This window comes from Piliocolobus tephrosceles, chromosome 1, assembly GCF_002776525.5.
Source record: "Piliocolobus tephrosceles isolate RC106 chromosome 1, ASM277652v3, whole genome shotgun sequence".
Lineage (NCBI taxonomy): Eukaryota > Metazoa > Chordata > Mammalia > Primates > Cercopithecidae > Piliocolobus > Piliocolobus tephrosceles.
The window spans coordinates 184,722,770-184,742,027 of record NC_045434.1 but is presented as its reverse complement, the minus strand read 5'-3'; the positions used below and the strand labels follow the sequence as shown (position 1 = coordinate 184,742,027).

Below are 19,258 nucleotides of genomic sequence, written 5' to 3'. Positions count from 1 at the left end.
CGGGGAAACAAGCCTGGACCACAACTCCCAGGAGGAGCCGCGACGGCGGCGGCCGCGCTGACGCACTCCGGCTATAGGGAGCGCATTGGGCGGGAGGTAGGAACTTGCTTGTGATTGGATGCTGTGGGACGGCGGTTTCTCATTCGTCAGCCTGTGGCTGTGGAGTTTGAATTGGGTGGCGGTTGAAGGTAGAGCCGCTCTCTCTCACTGGCATAGCGAGGTTTTACTCAGCCCTTGTCGCGACACCGGAGGTACGTGCCTGGCGACTTATTCGGTGGTCCCCGTCCGCCCTCCTCGTCCCTACCTGGTTCCTTGCCTCCCTGCCCCATCTCCGCCGCTCCCCGCAGCCTCCGCCGAGCGCCATGGCTCCTAGGAAGGGCAGTAGTCGGGTGGCCAAGATCAACTCCTTACGGAGGCGGAAGCTCGCCTCCTTTCTGAAAGACTTCGACCGTGAAGGTAAGGGGCCAGGCCGTCGCGGCCTCCTGGGGCGGTCGCGGGATACTGGCGGGTGGGGACACGAGCTGCACAGATTCACCCGCCCCGTGTCCTGTCGGCTCTGCCCTCCCGCAGTGGAAATACGAATCAAGCAAATTGAGTCAGACAGGCAGAACCTCCTCAAGGAGGTGGATAACCTCTACAACATCGAGATCCTGCGGCTCCCCAAGGCGCTGCGCGAGATGAACTGGCTTGACTACTTCGGTAAGAGCTGGAGAGCTTCCCTGGGCGGAGGCCGGGAGCCCCTTGGGGTTAGGTGACACCCTTCAGAAAGGACTCGCTCAGATGCCACCTTTTAATGAGATCTGACATGACCACTTATGGAAAATTGCAGACCCTTTAACTCTCTGTCTCACTTCCCTAAGTCACGTGTCTCCATCCTTTTCTCTAAAGGCCTAGCTAGCAAATATTTTAGGCTACTTGAGCCGGTGGGAGGGGTCTCTGTCGGACAACTTAGCTCTGCTGTTACAGGTCCAAAACAGCTGTAGTGAATGGGCATGGATGGGCTGTATTCCAATAAAATTTTAGTTATGGATACACTGAAATGTGAATTTCACATAATTTTCACACATCAGGAATTTTATTTTATTTTTTTGGAACAGAGTCTCACTCTGTCACCCAGGCTGGAGTGCAGTGCAGTGGTGCGATCTTGGCTCACTGCAACCTCCACCTTCTGGATTCAAGTGATTCTCCTGCCTCAGCCTCCGGAGTAGCTGGGATTACGGTCTCCTGCCACTATGCCCTGCTGATTTTTGTATTTTCAGTAGAGACGGGGCTTCACCACATTGGCCAGGCTGGTCTCGAACTACTGACCTCAAGTGATCTGCATGCCTCAGCCTCCCAAAGTGCTGGGATTACAGGAGTCAGCCACTGTGCCCAGCCCGAAAATAGTATTTCTTAAAAATATGTATATTTTTCCCAACCCATTTAAAAAAGAATGAATAAATGACATGGTTAGTTAACCAGAGCTCAGATGAAAGAATAACCCGAAGCAGCTCCTTCTGCAGCTTATGGAAATTGCTAACTTAAAAATGGGCGCATCAGGCTGGGCGCAGTGGCTCATGCCTGTAATCCCAGCACTTTGGCAGGCTGAGGCGGGCAGATCACCTGAAGTCAGGAGTTCGAGACCAGCCTGATCAACATGGAGAAACCCTGTCTTGGCCGGGCGCGGTGGCTCAAGCCTATAATCCCAGCACTTTGGGAGGCCGAGACGGGCGGATCACGAGGTCAGGAGATCGAGACCAGCCTGGCTAACACGGTGAAACCCCGTCTCTACTAAAAAAAATACAAAAAACTAGCCGGGCATGGTGGCGGGCGCCTGTAGTCCCAGCTACTCGGGAGGCTGAGGCAGGAGAATGGCGTAAACCCAGGAGGCAGAGCTTGCAGTGAGCCGAGATCTGGCCACTGCACTCCAGCCTGGGCAACAGAGCAAGACTCCGTCTCACAAAAAAAAAAAAAGAAAAGAAACCCTGTCTCTATTAAAAATACAAAAAAGTTAGCCAGGTGTGGTGGCGCATGCTTCTAATCCCAGCTATTCAGGAGGCTGAGGCAGGAGAATCGCTTGAACCTGGGAGGTGGAGGTTGTGGTGAGCCAAGAGCACGTCATTGCACTCCAGCCTGGGCAACAAGAATGAAACTCCATCTCAAAAAAAAAAAAGGCACATCAGTTTTCCTGGCCAGAGAAAAATCCCAGCCTGCTTCCCCACTCCCTTATTAAATGTCCAGAGAAATGCAGGAGGCTGTATTTTTCTGCTGAGTTGCCTTTTTCTGTTTTCCTTATTATTAATTATCCAGCATGTAGTCTCCTTGCTGGATAGAAATGCATGTTCTGTTCACATATTAGACATTGAATGATCCTTTTGACTTGTCCTTTTATTTATTAATATTAAGCCATTCATTTGCTCATTTCTACAAATGCTGAGCATGTGTGAGTCACAGTGCTAGGTGCTAAAGATGCACTGGGGAATAAAACAGACATTGTCTCTGCCTTCAGAAACATACAGGTTAGTAGAAAAGAGCTGTTAGAAAAATCCACATACAATTATGTAATTAAAAGTATAGGTACTACAAAGGAGATAGAATAGAGTAGTAATCAGTGATCATATTGTGATTTCTATGCCAGATAGGCATTGTACCAAGTGTTTTACATATATTAACTAATTTTTCTTCATAACTAATAATATCCCTATTTTTCTAAATGACAAGATTAAGGCGCAGAGAAATTGGATACTTTGCTCAAGGCCTCATAAGCTAGTTACTGGAATAGTCTGTTTGAACCCAGGTATTCTGGTTTCATAGCCTGAGATCTTAACTGTTTTACAAGATACTATGAGGGTTTCTAGCAGGAGGATCTAACCTAACTTTTTATTCTACATGTAAATCTCACAAAGACCTTTTCATTCAACACACGTTTACTGTACTTCCATTGACTGCTAAATTTTTGCCAGAAGCAAAGGATATCATCTCTAGAATTCAGTCCAAGGCAAGGATGGACTGTTTGAAAAGCTCTGAGTAGTTACTGGGTATGATGAGGGTGAGCAACTTACTCCACACTTTGCAGCAACCTGCTGAGATAGAAAAATAAGCAGGCTAGGCACAGTGGCTCACACCTGTAATCCCAGCACTTTGGGAGGCCGAGGCAGGTGGATTGCTTGAGCCCAGGAATTTGAGACCAGCCTGGGCAACATAGCAAGACCCTATCTTTAAACTTTAAAAAAATAATTAAAATAAAAATACAATTTTTTTTTTAAAGAAAAATAAGAGGGCAGGGCATGGGTGGGGGTTCATGCCTGTAATCCTAGCACTTTGGGAGGCCAAGGCAGGAGTATCACCTGAGCCCAGGAGTTCAAGACCAGCCCAGGCAACATAGCAGGAGACCACATCTCTATTTGAAAAAAAAAAAAAAAAAAAAACCTGGACAACTTGGCAAAACCCTATCTCTACAAAAAATACAAAAATTAGCCAGATGTGGTGGCGCATGCCTGTAGTCCCAGCTACTTGGGAGGCTGAGGGTGGAGGATCACTTGAGCCCAGGAGACAGCCAAGGTGGCACCACTCCACTCCAGCTTGGGTGACAAAGCAAGACTCTGTCTCAAAAATAAATAAAATTTAAAATATATTTTTTAAAAAGATAAGCAGAATTTTGGGGGTGATGTTTGAGCTAAGTTTTGAAGGATGAGTTAGAAATTTATCTATCGAGTACGGAGGAGAATTTCAGGCAGAGGAAATACAGAGTACCATGGCAACAAGTCCTGAGAGTCAGTGGCACATTTGGGATATAACTTGGAGAAAGAATAGATTAGATGGTGAAGGTCCTTGAATGTTAGACTAACAGCTGGACCAGTTTTAGAAAGATAAATGGTACTATTAAGCAAGATGATTTATTGTTAAAATCTAATAGTAACTACAACATTCTTTTTAAAGCCCTTGGAGGAAACAAACAGGCCCTGGAAGAGGCGGCAACAGTAAGTGACCTGTCCTATTTTCCAGTCAGTGGTTACTTAAGTCTAGTCCAGTCCCCAGATCCAACTAATAGGTGCTTACTGTGGAAGAGGTTTCATAAAGGGACACTATCTGTTTGTGTCAACTGAAAAATTAGAGTTGGGCCAGACACTGTGTGCATGAGACCCAGATAGTTCTGAGTCCTACAGAAGGTAGCAGTTCTATTTTTGACCAATTTCTTGCAGTCCTTTGTCCTGAACTCTACAGCGGAAGTAGAAAGCCTCAAGCCCAAGTTCCTTTAAGCGCCTGAGTCATTGCACTATGCATTGACCTGCTAGATGATGAGGCTGTTTGATCATGTTGTACTGTAGAAGCGGTGCTCTTGCTTGGGATGCACAGCACTCCCCAACCCCTCTCATCTCCTTCCTCCCAGCATCAGTGCCAGGATTGAAGGCAGTAACATGGGGATGCAAAATAGAGCATTTAAAGCTGCACTGTCCAGTATAGTAGCCACCAGGCATATATACCTATTTCAGTTAATCACAATTAATAAAATTAAGGACTTCATTTCCTCAGACATACTAGCCACATTTTACATGTTCGGTAGCTACATGTGACTAGTAGCTACTCCATCAGAGAGCACAGAAATAGAACATTACTACTCTTGCAGAAAGTTTTATGAGACAGCATTGGGAACTAGTCCATACATGGGCTTCACAGAGTCCCTAGGCACTCTAAAATCATATGCAAACAATATGCGTGTGTGCACGCATTTGTGTATCTTTCTGTCAGTTTATTGTAGCCTTGATCAGGTTTACAAAGTAAAACCCAAAATTGACATCTTTTGTTGAGTTGATCAGAATCATTTGGAATCTCAGGGTCTGAAGGAGTCTAACCACCAAGGGTACAATAGCAGATCTCCACCAGCTTCATTCAGAAGGTAAAGGTAATGAGGAGCCAATTATCAATTTGGAAAATATTGGAGCATTTGGGGATGAATACTATAGGAGAGAGGTAGGGATTATTCACCCCCCTACACACACTGAGCTCTAACGTTTTAAAAGGTAGTTACCTCTGAGATGAATTATGCTTACTAGCTAATGCAGTTCCCTCTTTTTAAATTAGACATACAGAACCGCAAATGAGAACTTCTAACGTCATATGAGAGAGCCATTGTTACCACATCAAGTTGAGAGAATTCTAGCCTTGACTAATACGATTTAAAACTCAAGAAAGGAATAAGAGAAAATCTATAAAAGCTCTTAGTTGGGAAGTGTATTGGGGCTCCCAAGACCACCTCCAGGTTTGGTGATTCGCTATGAGGATTCACGGGGCTCAGCATACAGTCACACCCATGGCGACGATATATTGCAGTGAAAGGATACAAAGCATAAATCAACAAAGGGGAAAAGTGCTTCCCCTTTGTCAAAGTCCAGAGGAAACCAGGCTTCTAGGAGTCCACTCCCTATGGAGTCACACAGAACATGCTTAATTCAACACATATGAAATGCTGTCTGCCAGAAAAGCTGATTAGAGAGTCAATGCCCAGAGTTTTAACTGGGGGCTGCTCCCATAGGCATCCTCTGCCTAGCACGTGTCAAAATCCTAGACTTTCAGAGGGAAGTAGGTGTTCAGCATGAGCCATACTGTTTGCATGAAGTTTAGGCACAGTGAGGCATTCTTGTTAAGGAAAGGTGGGAACCTTTCTGAAATCCAAGTTCCCAGATGCCAACCAAGGCCAAGCTTGCAAATAGGCCTTTCTATGTGTATCAGTCTCAGGCCTGCTCTGTTAACTCTCCTGCACAGTAGATGACCAGTGGCCTGTCACTACTGATGACTCCAAAACATGCCAGTTGTTTCTAGAGATGGCAGAAGGTTGTAAGGAATGCCCCTACTTTCTGTTCCATCAAGCCTGGCAAACATCAGTAATTTATTACAGCACTATATCTTGCTAAGCCTAAGACAGCCTCAGAATCCTTCTCTGAGTACATCAAGCAGTCCCTACCAGAAATGAAAGCTGTGCCATTCCAAACCTGTAATGATAATTCTGATATTTACACGTGTTCTATAAGGAAAGGACTGAATCTTAACTGCTCTTTGTAGTGTCCATACTTACTACCATATGAAAGAACACTTAATTTAAATGGTGACTGGAAGCCTTTTTGAAGGACCCAGGATCATCTTAGAAAACCTTACTGAGACCCTGTAGATTTATCAAAAAATGGTAAGCCTGACACCCCACCAAGTGTTGTAGAGGATGTAGATCATCAGGAACCTGGATTGTTTGCAAATGGGCTGTAGACAAGGGTAACCATTTTGGGAAACAATTTGGCATAATGCGAAGGCTGAATATTTATGTAACCTATAATCCCTGTCATGCCCTCTCCAAAGGATAGAGCCAAGGGGAAACTTGGACATGTACCTCAGACACATGTAAGACAGTTCAAGGTAGCAGTGTTTATAATAGGAAACTACTGATGGAAGATGGACAAATCCATTGTGGTATAATCACACAGTGGGATATGATATAGCAATGAAAACAAATTAACTACAACCACAAAGAGTGGTGAAAACAGCCAAGACTAAACAAAATGCTTAAGTACACACTTGTGAAAAAGTACATCTATGTGTACACACATATACACACATTTGCATGTATCTGTGAGCACATGCAAATACACCTTTTGATTAAGCAAGTGGAATGATATGGTTACCTCTGGGGAATGACAGGGTTAGGAGACTCATCACCTTTGGGAGAAAGATAAGAAAATGGAACAAGGAATGAATAAAGAGCCAGAAGCAAGTTATTGGCAATGTTTTAGGTCTTGGGTTGTGTGGTGGGTTTATGGGAGTTTGCTGTATAGTATATTGTATCACTAACATTTAACAGTCTTATGTATCAAATAAGAGTTTTAAAAAAATTTTTATCTTGAAATATTTTTCCCTGTATTTTGGTGGAATAAGCCTGGTGCTTTCTGGCTATGTTTGTCATAGGCTGACCTGGATATCACTGAAATAAACAAACTAACAGCAGAAGCTATTCAGACACCCCTGAAATCTGCCAAAAGTGAGTACCTGTCAAAACTCCTTGTTGAACAGAAAGAACTGAGGCTCAGGTTGCTTGGTTGGCTGCTCAGGCAGGGCCTTGTTGGTAGAGCCTCTTCCCTTTAAAGTCTGGTTCTTAATCTTGTAAATCCAAACATTTGCTTTTGGATGGTGCATTTAGTTAATTTTTTCCCCCGAACAGCAACTCAAACCAGAAATTTAGTTAATTGTATGCAGGACTGCTACTAAGCAAACTCAAGACCCATGTGTGAGCTAAAGTGAAAGGGGAAAAGCTGTGCTGGAAACCAAACATTGTGGCCTGCTTACTTTCCCCTGCGTTAAATAGATGGCAAGATTTAGAGCGGAGTTAAAAGACAGGCAACACCAACTGAGACGCTCCCTGGTATAATCAGCAAAGTTGAAAGAATTGAAAAAGGAATGACTTTCTCTGCATTTAATTCAAAGTTACTCAATTCAGACCAGCTGCGGTGGCTCACGCCTGTAATTCCAGCACTTTGGGAGGCCAAGCCGTGAGGATTACCTGAGCCCAGGAATTCAAGACCAGCCTGGGCAGTGTCTCTGGAAAAAAAAAGAAAAAAAAGAAAGGAAAGGAGATAAAAAAAAAAAGTTACTCAATTCCATGATCTATCTGCATAAAATCATCTTACATACATGTCCTGCACTCTGAGAAACACTGTCTTATAGGAAAAGTTGTGTGGGAAACCAGGTTGTGACTAGTGATCAGGGAATGGGATCAGGATGAATTGTGACATGGATTTAATGTCACTGTCATTAAGCTGTGATAGTTTGATGCATCCAACTCTTATAACAACATCCTGACCCATGGCCAGGATTTCGGGGCTGCACACCAGGGCACCTCTACATTGGGCAGGGCAAACTCAATTATTCAGAATGCTGGGCTGTCCCTACAAAGCATCATGTGGGGTTTCTTAACACTCTGATTAGTTTCCTTTGTCTAAACCCTCTTTCTTAAAAAGTCTTCTTTATTTTTAGTCCATTTCTTCATTGCAGCTTCAGATTGCATACGTTTTATTCCTATAAGAAATGTGAATGCACAAAACTTGATTCTCATCAGAAATACCACCCTGTTGAAACTGTTTCTTACAGCACGAAAGGTAATACAAGTAGATGAAATGATAGTGGAAGAGGAAGAAGAAGAAGAAAATGAACATAAGAATCTTCAAACTTCAAGAGTAAGTGGACACTGAGGTTGGAGGCTGGGGGTTATCACAAGCAAATACAAATGCATAAAATACACTGTTGTACACCAGAGCTCACAGGTCAGTAGAGATGATCCTACTTTACATGGCAATGACAAAAGTGATAATTGACTGGTGTTCAAAGTGTGTGGAACACAGAAGAGGAAGCTAGCAAGTCTCCCCTACCCCACTAGGACATAGGCAGGCCTTTCAAGGTGAGTGAGTGTCTACTACTGGCTGGAGAAGAAAGGGAAGAGGAACAGTATTCAGGATAAATGGGGGAGGGGGAACACTGGAGATGAAGAAACCAGTTGGAAGCCTATGAATTCTTGAACTGATATGCTGATACTATAAAATGAAGGGAAGGTTTTGAGATAGGTTTTAGAAAGAAGTGGCATGGTTGGTGGAGAAAAGGAGGAATCAGAGACAACTGCATGGTTTCTAGCTAAGGCAACTGCCATCCAGCGAAGTGTGGGATCCAGGCAGCAGAGGTGCTGAACGGGGGGTAAGGGGAGCGCATGTCAACTGCATGACATGCTGACTCTTCATTACTTTTCCAGGACATCTAGGCTAGACAAATTCCAACCTGGAGCTCAGGGAGAAGAGGGAGATGGAGAGATTGGCTGCCTCCCAGATCTTACGGTGTTTGTCCCGGTGTGGGAGTGGAGATGGTTGTGCCGGGAGAGCAGGAAGGGAGGGAGTCTGAGAGTGGACACTAGAGGGAAGGTAGAGAGAGGAGCTCCTAAGGCAGACTGCCAAGGAAGCTAGAGAAGCAGGAAAGACGGATCCATCACGGAGGACAAGGGAGGAGAGAATATATGGAAGATAAGGAGTGATTCTTACCAGGGACCTCCCAGGCCCCAGGAAGGGAGCCCTGCAGGGTTTGCCTTTGATTGGGCACCTGGGATGCCCTGAGTGACCTTCACAGCCGCCCTTTATGTAAAGTAGTGGGGTACAAGCCAGGCTGCAATCAATTCAAAAGAGATTTACCTTTAATCTTGGCCAAAATCCTCTGTTTTGAAAACCCAGCCAGTGGAAGTCCTTATTCAATTAGTTATGTTCTCAACTTTTTAAGTCATTGAATTCTGAGATACACCTTATTATATTTAGTATTAACTATCCAAAGCTTGTTCTTAACCCTTTATTTAAAAAAAAAAAAAAAAAAACCCTCCTTACTCTCCTTACCTTTCCTCTTTGCTGGGTGTTTTGTAACCTTAGTCTCATTTGATTGTGACTGCAGGTCAGAAGGTGTCCTCCCTCCAAGAAGAGAACTCAGTCCATACAAGGAAAAGGCAAAAGGAAAAGGTAGTGGATTTTCTAAAGTTGTGGTGTTTTGGGTTTTATTGGAGAGCCATATATATCATGGCAGAAAGTGAGGGGCAGTGAAAAAGCTCTGGTGGCTAGTGTTTGAATGCAGCTTAAAATCACTGAATCCTTGAGTGTCCAAGCTGGAGGGGTCTCTAGAAATGGCCTAAACCAAAACCGTCTCCAGTACTTTAATGTACGTTCTCTATCCTTCCCCACTTTTTTTTTTTTATTTTTGAGACGGAGTTTCACTCTCGTTGGCCAGGCTTGAATGCAATGGCGCAATCTTGGCTCACTGCAACCTCTGCCTTGAGGGTTCAAATGATTCTCCTGCCTCAGCCTCCCGAGTAGCTGGGATAATAGGCATGCGCCACCACACCCGCCTAATTTTGTATTTTTAGTAATAGAAACAGGATTTCTCCATATTGGTCAGGCTGGTCTCAAACTCCCGACCTCAGGTGATCTGCCCACCTCGGCCCCCACTTTTTTTTTTTAAGTATAGCAAGAACTGCCTGTTATGTTTCAGTTCTTAATAGTCCATGTGTAGAGCTACCCCATAGTTTGTCATAGAGTGACTGTCACTTACTTATAACTGGTTTCTTGAAATGTTTTGTCCAGTCCTGCAAAGTGAAGAACCTCTATGGGCTTGAGTTGATTATGCTGGACTCTACCATAAGCCATGTGGGGGAAGGAGAGTAGCTTAGGAGAGTAGTCACCGGCATGCATGTCTGTGGAGGAACGAACTCATTTCTTTTGAGCAGTGCAGCAGCTGCATGGCACGAGGACAGAATTCCAGCTGGGGGAGCCTTCACATGAAGGGGCTGTCTCCTTGATTAAAAAGTCAGATTCTGAGGCCAGGCGCGGTGGCTCACGCTTGTAATCCCAGCACTTTGGGAGGCCAAGGTGGGTGAATCACTTGAGGTCAGGAGTTTGAGACCCACCTGGCCAACATGGTGAAACCCTGTCTCTACTAAAAATACAAAAATTAGCTGGGGCTGGGCGCGGTGGCTCAAGCCTGTAATCCCAGCACTTTGGGAGATCGAGACGGGTGGATCACTAGGTCAGGAGATCGAGACCATCCTGGCTAACACGGTGATACCCCGTCTCTACTAAAAAATACAAAAAACTAGCCCGTCGAGGTGGCGGGCACCTGTAGTCCCAGCTACTCGGGAGGCTGACGCAGGAGAATGGCATAAACCCGGGAGGCAGAGCTTGCAGTGAGCTGAGATCTGGCCACTGCACTCCAGCCTGGGCGACAGAGCGAGACTCCGTCTCAGAAAAAAAAAAAAAAAAATTAGCTGGGTGTGGTGGTGCATGCCTATAGTCCCAGCTGCTCAGGAGGCTGAGGCAGGAGAATCGCTTGAACCCGGGAGGCGGGGGTTGCAGTGAGCCAAGATTGCACCATTGCACTCCAGCATGGGCAACAGAGCAAGACTCCATCTCAAAAAAAAAAAAAAAAAAAAGTCAGATTCTGGAGGCAGGCTGCTTCGGTTCAAAGTTTTGGCTCCATCCCAATTGGATATGTGATCTTGGGCAAGTTTTTAAAACTCGATGCACCTGAGTTTCTGCATCTGTGTATGAGGATGGCAGCAGTGCTGGCCTCCCATGTTGTTAGAAGGGTCATGTAATGTGGGGAAAAGAAAGATCAGCCTGTTACTGTGTCTATATAGAAGGAAGCAGATATAAGAGACTCCATTTTGTTCTGTATTTGAGATGCTGTTAATCTGTGACCCTACCCCCAACCTTGTCCTTGCAAGAGACATGTGCTGTGGTGACTCAAGGCTTAATGGATATTGGGCTGTGCAGGATGTATCTTTGTTAAACAAGTACCTGAAGGCAGCTTGCTGGTTAAAAATCCTGCCCGTTCCTGGGCAATGGAACATCTCGGTGTAAAACCCATTGTGTGCTTTGTTTACTGAGCAAGGAGAAAACCACCTTTAGGAATAAGGTGGGACTTGCTGGAGCAATGCTGCTAAAAGGTTTATGGAGATGTTCGCATATGCATCTCAAGGCACAGCATTTTCCTTTAAACTTATTCATGTCACAGGGATTTTTGTTCATACATCTTACTGCTGATTTCCTCCCTACAATGATCCTATTGTCCAGCCACTCCCTTATGTTTAAGATGGTAAAGATAATTATCAATAAATACTAAGGGAACTCAGAGACCGGGGCCGGCGTGGGTCCTCTGTAAGCTGAGCGCCGGTCCCCTGGGCCCCGCTTTTCTTTCTCTATACTTTGTCCCTGTGTCTTATTTCTTTTCTAAAGTCTCTCGTTCCACCTAATGAGAAACACCCACAGATGTGGAGGGGGAAGCCACCCCTTCATGTAAGTTGATGTGTGCGAGGCGCCCGGAGCAGTATCTCACAGTCAGCTCTCCATGTGTCACTCCTGTGCTGCTGCCTTCGTGGAACTTGAGAGTTGGCATACCTGATGGCCGTTTCTTACCTGTAGGTCGAGCCGTGCTAACACTGTTACCCCAGCCGTGGGCCGATTGGAGATGTCCATGGTCAAACCAACTCCAGGCCTGACACCCAGGTTTGACTCAAGGTGAGTATTGAGGGGAACACTTGGATTTGATGGGATTCCAACATTGAGCACTACCCAGAGAAGGAGTGTCTAAGAAAATACTCCTAGGCCAGGCACGATAGCTCATGTTGTAATCCCAGCACTTTGAGAGGTCGAGGTGGGCAGATCACTTGAGGTCAGGAGTTCAAGACCAGCCTGGCCAAGATGACGAAACCTCACGTCTACTAAAAATACGAAAATCAGTCGGGCATGGTGGTGCACACCTGTAATCCCAGCTACTTGGGAGGCTGAAACAGGAGAATTGGATGTGGAGGTTGCAGTGAGCTAAGATCACACCACTGCACTCCAGCTTGGGCAGCAGAGTAAGACTCTGTCTTAAGAAAATAAAAGAAAATAGTCCCAAGTCCTTGGCCTGGGGTGCCTTGTCAGAGGACAGTGGCCAGCTGGGTTTCCTGGTGTATGCCTCGCCCTTAAGTGTAGTTTCACCCATCTTCAGTGGCAAAATGATTCTTTAATGGGAGAGAGGGGAATATTCTGCCTGGGATGACTAGGAGGCCTCTAGGTGACGTTTTTGGCCTTTTCGGATTCAAATCAGAAGGTTTTTATTTTATTTTTAAAATATGTATTTATTTTGAGGCAGGGTCTCACTCTAATGCCCAGGCTGGAGAGCTGTGGCACAATCACGGCTCACTGCAACCTTGACTTCCCAGGCTCAGGCGATTCTCCCACCTTAGCCTCCCAAGCATGCTACCATGCCCAGCTAATTTTTTGTTTTTTTTGTAGAAAGGGGGTTTTGCCAGGTTGCCCAGGCTGGTCTCGAACTCCTGGGCTTGAGCGATCCGCCCACCTCGGCCTCCCAATGTGCTGGGATTACAAGCACGAGCCATCACACCCGGCCTCAAATCAGTTTTTTAAAGATGAATAGGTATTCTTTGGTACTCTTGGTAGAAGTAAAACTTGATACTGCTTTTTTGGAGGCTGGCATAAGCAAGGATATTGTTGCAGCATAAGTTAATACCTTCCAAAGAACCTAGTAGACTAAATAGGAGATGCTGTATAGCTATTTAAAAAGACTGGATCTGTGTGTGCTGATAGGGAAAGAGCGCCATGATCACAGAGCATCTCCGAGCAGGTTGCTGAACATTGTGCTGTGTGATCCCATTTGGTTTTATATACATAGAAAGTTTCTGGAAGGACAGATAAGGAACTCAGAGTGGTTACCCCTGGGGAGGAGAGCAAGAAGTAGTTATCTCTGGTATGGGGGAAGTGTGGAAGATTTATTTTCTACTTTTAATTGCCACTTTTTTTTTTTTTTTTTTTTGAGATGGAGTCTCGCTCTGTCACCCAGGCTGGAGTGCAGTGGTGCGATCTCGGCTCACTGCAACCTCTACCTCTCAGGTTCAAGTGATTCTCCTGTCTCAGCCTCCTGAGTAGCTGAGATTACAGGTTCATGCCACTACGCCCGGCTAAGTTTTGTATTTTTAATAGAGACAGGATTTCACCATGTTGACCAGGCTGGTCTTGACCTCCTGACCTCAGGTGATCCACCTGCCTCGGCCTCCCAAAGTGCTGGGATTACAGGTGTGAGCCACTGCACTCAGCCAGTTCTCACTTTTCTTTACAGTTTGTTTTTTCACATGAGTATGTAACAAAAGGCATTTAGGGAAAACTAGGTAGCAGTATTTTAACTGTCTTGAGAAATTAGTATAATGATGTAATCTCTAAATCATCCTCCTTTGCCTCTGAAAAATTCCTCTTGATGGAAGCAGCCACGCCTGGAAACAATTAACCAGCTTATTTCTGGCTTTGTGGATGGATGGATGAATGGCACCCATATGGAGCTTTGGACCTAAACTTTATGTGGATAAGAGTTGACTTTTTGCAAGATGTATGTTCGATAATTACAACCTTCTTTCTCCAGCTGTGTTTAGTCATTACTGCTTTAAAACTTTTTTTTTTCTAAATTTAGAACGAGCTTTCTTAGGAATGTGTGACTTGAAAACTGCAGCTTGAGACCAGAGTGAGGTTAAAATGACCTATAGAGTCTGGTGTCATCCAATTGCCAAGCTATCTTCACAGAGATTTTCCTATTCTAGGGTCTTCAAGACCCCTGGCCTGCGTACTCCAGCAGCAGGAGAGCGGATTTACAACATCTCAGGGAATGGCAGCCCTCTTGCTGACAGCAAAGAGATCTTCCTTACTGTGCCAGTGGGCGGCGGAGAGGTGAAGTATTTCCAAGGGAAGCCAGGCCACAGTGTGCCACTTAGTCAAGCGTTTCTTTTCCCTGGGCCCTCACCCACACTTCACCCTCAGAGTCCTTTCAGGGCGTGGGTCCTGATCTCCACACTTCTGCAGGACTCAGAACCCAGTTTTCTCTCCCAGATTAGAGGCCCAGACTGCAAAGATCGTTGCTCAGCTCTGGGTTCTATGTGTTTTTCTGGGGTTTTTTGTTTTTGTTTTTGTTTTTGTTTTTGTTTTTTTGAGATGGAGTCTCGCTCTGTCGCCAGACCAGAGTGCAGTGGCGCAATCTCGGCTCACTGCAACCTCCACCTCCTGGGTTCGAGCGATTCTCCTGCCTCAGCCTCCCAAGTAGTTGTTACTACAGGCACATGCCACCGTGCCCAGCTAATTTTTGTATTTTTGGTAGAGATGGAGTTTCACCACATTGGCCAGGATGGTCTCGATCGCTTGACCTCGTGATCCGCCCTCCTTGGCCTCCCAAAGTGCTGGGATTACAGGCATGAGCCACCGCGCCCAGCCTTTTTTTTTTCTTTTTTTTTTGAGACAGAGTCTCCCTCTGTCACCCAGCCTGGAGTGCAGTGGCACAATTTCGGCTCACTGCAACCTCTGCCTCCCAGGTTCAAGTGATTCTCTGCCTCAGCCTCCTGAGTAGCTGGGACTACAGGCACACACCACCACACCCGGCTAATTTTTGTATTTTTAGTAGAGATGGTGTTTCACCATATTGGTCAAGCTGGTCTCAAACTCCTGACCTCAGGTGATCCACCCACCTCAGCCTCCCAAAGTACTGGGATTACAGGTGCGAGCCACCACGCCAGCCTCCATCTGTTCATCAACTAGCATTTGCCCACCTGATTATCACAGGCCCAAGAAGTAGACATGGGGCCTGCCTTTGAGAAGCAGCTCAGTGGTCAAGATTGGTTTGCAATCATGGTATCTGTGATATGTGCAATAATAGAGATGTTAAAGGGTGGTGCAGAGGAGGGCACCACCGAGGTATGTGCTTAGTCTAGAACCGGGAGCATGAGCTGTGCCTTCAGCTTTGTATAACTTTCAGGGATTCTGAAGCAGGCTAAGCTTAGTGTCTCTGGCTTCATGGAGCGAGCTGCTGACCTCAGCCCTTGTGAGGGGAGGACAGTTTGTTTCAGACATATTCTGCAGGGCATTTCTAAGATAATGTGCATGGCTTTTGTGCCCAGGTAATCCAGCCTCCTCCCCAGTGATAGCGCTGATGAAGTCATTGTCTCCTTAGGGCTCATATACTTCCTGCCTGTCTTGCCACTTCTCCATCCCAGCCATTCCCCACCACTAAGTGCAGGATATCAGGGGGAGCCTTTGGGGCACACTGCTGGATGGGAGTTCCTGCCCTAAGGGCCATGGCCAGTTTAACCCACTCCCGTCTCTATACAGAGCCTGCGATTATTGGCCAGTGACTTGCAGAGGCACAATATTGCCCAGCTGGATCCAGAGGCCTTGGGAAACATTAAGAAGCTCTCCGTAAGTCTCATATTCATCTCCACACATAGGATGCCTCCAGTAGCTTTCTTGGGCTACCTTTGTTTAGGATTGTCTTTTGGGGCTGGGCTAATACTTTCTACTTAAATTTGTGTTGTCTTCCTTCCCCCAAGAGAGTTTGACTCTTACCCTACTTAGATAGCAGCAATTCTGTTCCTCAACTGACGTTGAGTTTTGTTCAATCCCAGGGTGCCTGCCACAGAAGTTCCACTGCAAAATCAAAATTCTGCCTCATTCAGGCAATTAGTGCTAGGGTTATGTTAGGTCACTATTGGCCACCAGGAACTGAAACGTAGAATAGCTCAAGAATGAGGGTTGGAGCTTGTTATCAGGAATCTTACAGAATCGAAGAGTGAGCTGAATGGCCAAGCCTCTGGAGCGGTGGGGCCCATCAGCTGAGGCCTGTGTGCTCATTTCTCTCACACATCTTCATTCCTCCCTCTCAGCAGATAACCTTCTCCACAGGCTTCAGGTTCTGTGCTTACTTAACATTGTTTTCATGTGGCTTTGAGTAACCACACCTCCAACCCTAACTTTATTGCTCCATTGCTCAACTGTTCAATTTCTTGTCTTGGTTTAAATTCTCAAGAGGGCCAGGCACAGTGGCGCACACCTGTAATTCCTGCAGCTCAGGAGGCTCAGGCGAGAGAAATTGTTTGAGCCCATGAGTTCAAGGCTGCAGTGACCCATGATCGTGCTGCTGCACTCCAGCCTGGGTGACAGAGAAAGACCTCAGCTCTAAAAGTAAAGTAAATTATCAAGAGAAACAATGTAATTGGCTCAGCCAGGGATGAACCTCCTTGGTCCAGTCAGCCATCATCTTGGGTGGTGGATGGAGCACTTAGTGTAAATATGGCAACCTTACCCTCACCCTTCTATGGGGTCTGAAGGTACATCCAAGGAAGGAGACAAGGCGGGGCTGGTTTCCCAAACCTGTCTTTCTGAACATAGGCCCAGTGCTGAGATCCCACACACACCTAGCCACCCAAATCTTGTGACTGTCATCCTCTAGCTAGGCCTATTGCAATGTTCTTCTCAACTAATCTCCTATGATACCTTTCCTATCTCACTTGAGTTATTTTACTCCCTTGTTCAGATGAGAAACAGGTTCAAAAAGGTGAATTCATGTGTGATACAGATAGAAAATGGAGGAGTTGAGGCTCAGTCAGACCTGTGCTCAGGCTGACTGTGGGAGGCCAAGGGGCAAGCCTGCCAAGTGACATCTACAATGACCTCTCTCCTTTTCTTTCTAGAACCGTCTCGCCCAAATCTGCAGCAGCATACGGACCCACAAATGAGACGCCAAAGTTGACAGGATGGACTTTTAATGGGCACTTCTGGGACCCTGAAGAGACTTCTTACCTTCAGGCTTGTTGTTTGAGTGTGAAGTTCCAGAGCAAGGAGCCATGTTCCTCTAGGGGAATTCAGGAATTCAGACATGCTGTTCCCACACCAGTTAGGTAGAGCTGTCTGTTCACCCTCCCATCCCAGCTGACCCCAGTCACTGCTTGCTGGGGCCATGCCATGGAAGCTTCCCATCAATCTCCCAGCTGAACCCTCCCTGCCCTCTGAGCTGCTGCCTTCTGCCTCCTGCAGCTCGACATCCTCTTCGCCCTGCCCTGCCTACAGTTGAGGGGGCGCAGAAGAACCCTGTGTTCTCAGGAAGACTGCGTCCACCACCCCTACCCAGAGAACCTCTGCATCTGGCATTTCTGCTCCCTGTGCTTGAGACTGGGAGGTTTAGGCTGAGATAAGTGAGCTCTGGGCCGTGAGAGGGTAGGTCCCGAAGGTGGGGGAACTGTACAGATCAGCAGAGTAGGATAGTTGGCAGCAGGGACCTCGGTAGGGAACATGCCCGTCTACCCTCTGGCACTCATCACATCTCCCCTACCAGCCCTCCTCCCCCTCCGCCTCCCCCTCCTCGTGCTAAATGGGACTTTGGGATCTTTCACCTGCTGTGCCCAGTAGTTCTGAAGCCTGCTTGTGGAAAGTGTTTTATGTTTATCCCTGTTTACTGAAGACCAAATACTGGTTTGGAGGTAACTTCCATGTCTTGCTCTTCTACCTCCCTAGTTAGTGGAAATTTGGATAAGGGAATTGTAGGGCTTAGATTCTGGGGGTTTTATGTCATTGGCCACAGAATAACTGTCTCTAAGCTATCCATGGTCCAGTGGTCCCTGCCAAGTCAGTAGACTTCAGAGAGCACTTCTCTCCTACGGGGCTTATGGGGACAGGGGACAGGTGTGACTTACTTGGTGGCCTCGTTCCATGTGTGCCTGTGTCTGGGGCATGGACTTTGTTAAACAGTCAGCAGTGAGGTCCTCATTCTCTAGCCAGCCTCTCTGCCCTGGAGAATCATGAGCTGTGTTCTAAGAATTTGAGAACTAGAGTCCTCACCCCCAGGCTTGAGGGCACATGACTTTCTCGTGTAGGGCTCTTTGTGGTATCTGTTGTTTTATGACCATTTTAGTAAAACAGTCCTACTCAAGTTGTATTCTTTTAAGTTCTTTTATTCTCCTTTCCCTGAGATTTTTGTATATATTGTTCTGAGTAATGGTATCTTTGAGCTGATTGTTCTAATCAGAGCTGGTACCTACTTTCAATAAATTCTGGTTTTGTGTTTTCTTTTGTAATCACTATTCATCCTGCCTGTCCTCTCCAACCTGTGCTCCGTGGACTAGGCAGGCAGCAATTGGTGTGGGGGTCTTTGCACATCTGCTTTTCTCAGAAGATTTGAAAACCTTTGCTTCAGACAATCATTCTGGTATCTGAAAAAGGGGCTTACTACAAGATCCAGAGCATCGGTACCTTCAGCCACCATCAGAGCACCCCAGCACCTTCATTCCATGAGCTAGAAATTTGTATCTGGGAGGACAACGCCTAGGGTCTCTGTAATTTGTAGTGGACTTTTGTTGACCAGGAACAAAACGGGGCAAGAGTAATTGGGTGATCATGAGTCTTACTTCCCAGAGTTTCTGAGGCCCTGGCAGATCTGCCTTCCCGGAACTCTCTAAGCTGAAAATGATCAACCTAGAGCTAATGATGCAAGAGAAGCCAACCTGGGGGCATACTTAGCCAGGTCATTGGGCATTACCAATTTATAGACTAGGAGCCTTCTGGTAGTGACAGCATTTGGAAGAAGGGTTACTCTGTGCAAATAAGCAACCCAGACTATATATCATCAGGCCTAAAGAGCCTGACACCAAGGAAACACTTAGAATCCAACATGCTTTACCCAGAACCAGGTTCATCCCGTTTCATTCCGTCTGCACCACTGCCTGAATCACCTCGTAGGAAATGCATGTTATGCAGCAGGTGCCTGATTAATGCCTGGGACTGAGACATGACAGTTCTTCATTTCATAGAAGGGGGTGGCTTGGAAAGTAAAGAGTTCCCCATCCCACGATGGATGGATGGATTGACTTTTGAGACAGTTTCACTCTTGTTGCCCAGGCTGGAGTGCAGTG

General features: G+C 46.2%; 1 protein-coding gene across 2 annotated transcripts; it reads left to right on the top strand.

The window, feature by feature from the left end:
* Positions 1-84: 84 nt before the first annotated feature.
* On the top strand, positions 85-18,424 carry CDCA8 (cell division cycle associated 8). 2 transcript variants are annotated; one of them, XM_023196492.3, is made up of 11 exons: positions 102-251; positions 348-456; positions 571-699; positions 3,919-3,959; positions 6,931-7,003; positions 8,110-8,195; positions 9,442-9,506; positions 11,961-12,056; positions 14,132-14,258; positions 15,687-15,773; positions 17,045-18,424. In XM_023196492.3, exons 2-11 carry the CDS (start codon positions 363-365, stop codon positions 17,087-17,089), a joined length of 843 nt encoding a protein of 280 aa, XP_023052260.1. In that variant the 5' UTR covers positions 102-251; positions 348-362; the 3' UTR covers positions 17,090-18,424. The 2 variants fall into 2 exon arrangements, with proteins under 2 accessions (XP_023052259.1, XP_023052260.1); XM_023196491.2 differs by having other exon boundaries at positions 85-456.
* The last annotated feature ends 834 nt before the right edge of the window (positions 18,425-19,258 follow it).

What these genes read in the sequence shown, in the direction of transcription:
- CDCA8 (XM_023196491.2), top strand. Translation starts at nt 363, where the DNA reads ATGGCTCCTAGGAAGGGCAGTAGTCGGGTGGCCAAGATCAACTCCTTA. An exon ending in GAACTGGCTTGACTACTTCG is followed by an intron (nt 700 to 3,918) that starts GTAAGAGCTGGA and finishes TTCTTTTTAAAG; the next exon opens with CCCTTGGAGGAAACAAACAG. An exon ending in AGAATCTTCAAACTTCAAGA is followed by an intron (nt 8,196 to 9,441) that starts GTAAGTGGACAC and finishes TTGTGACTGCAG; the next exon opens with GTCAGAAGGTGTCCTCCCTC.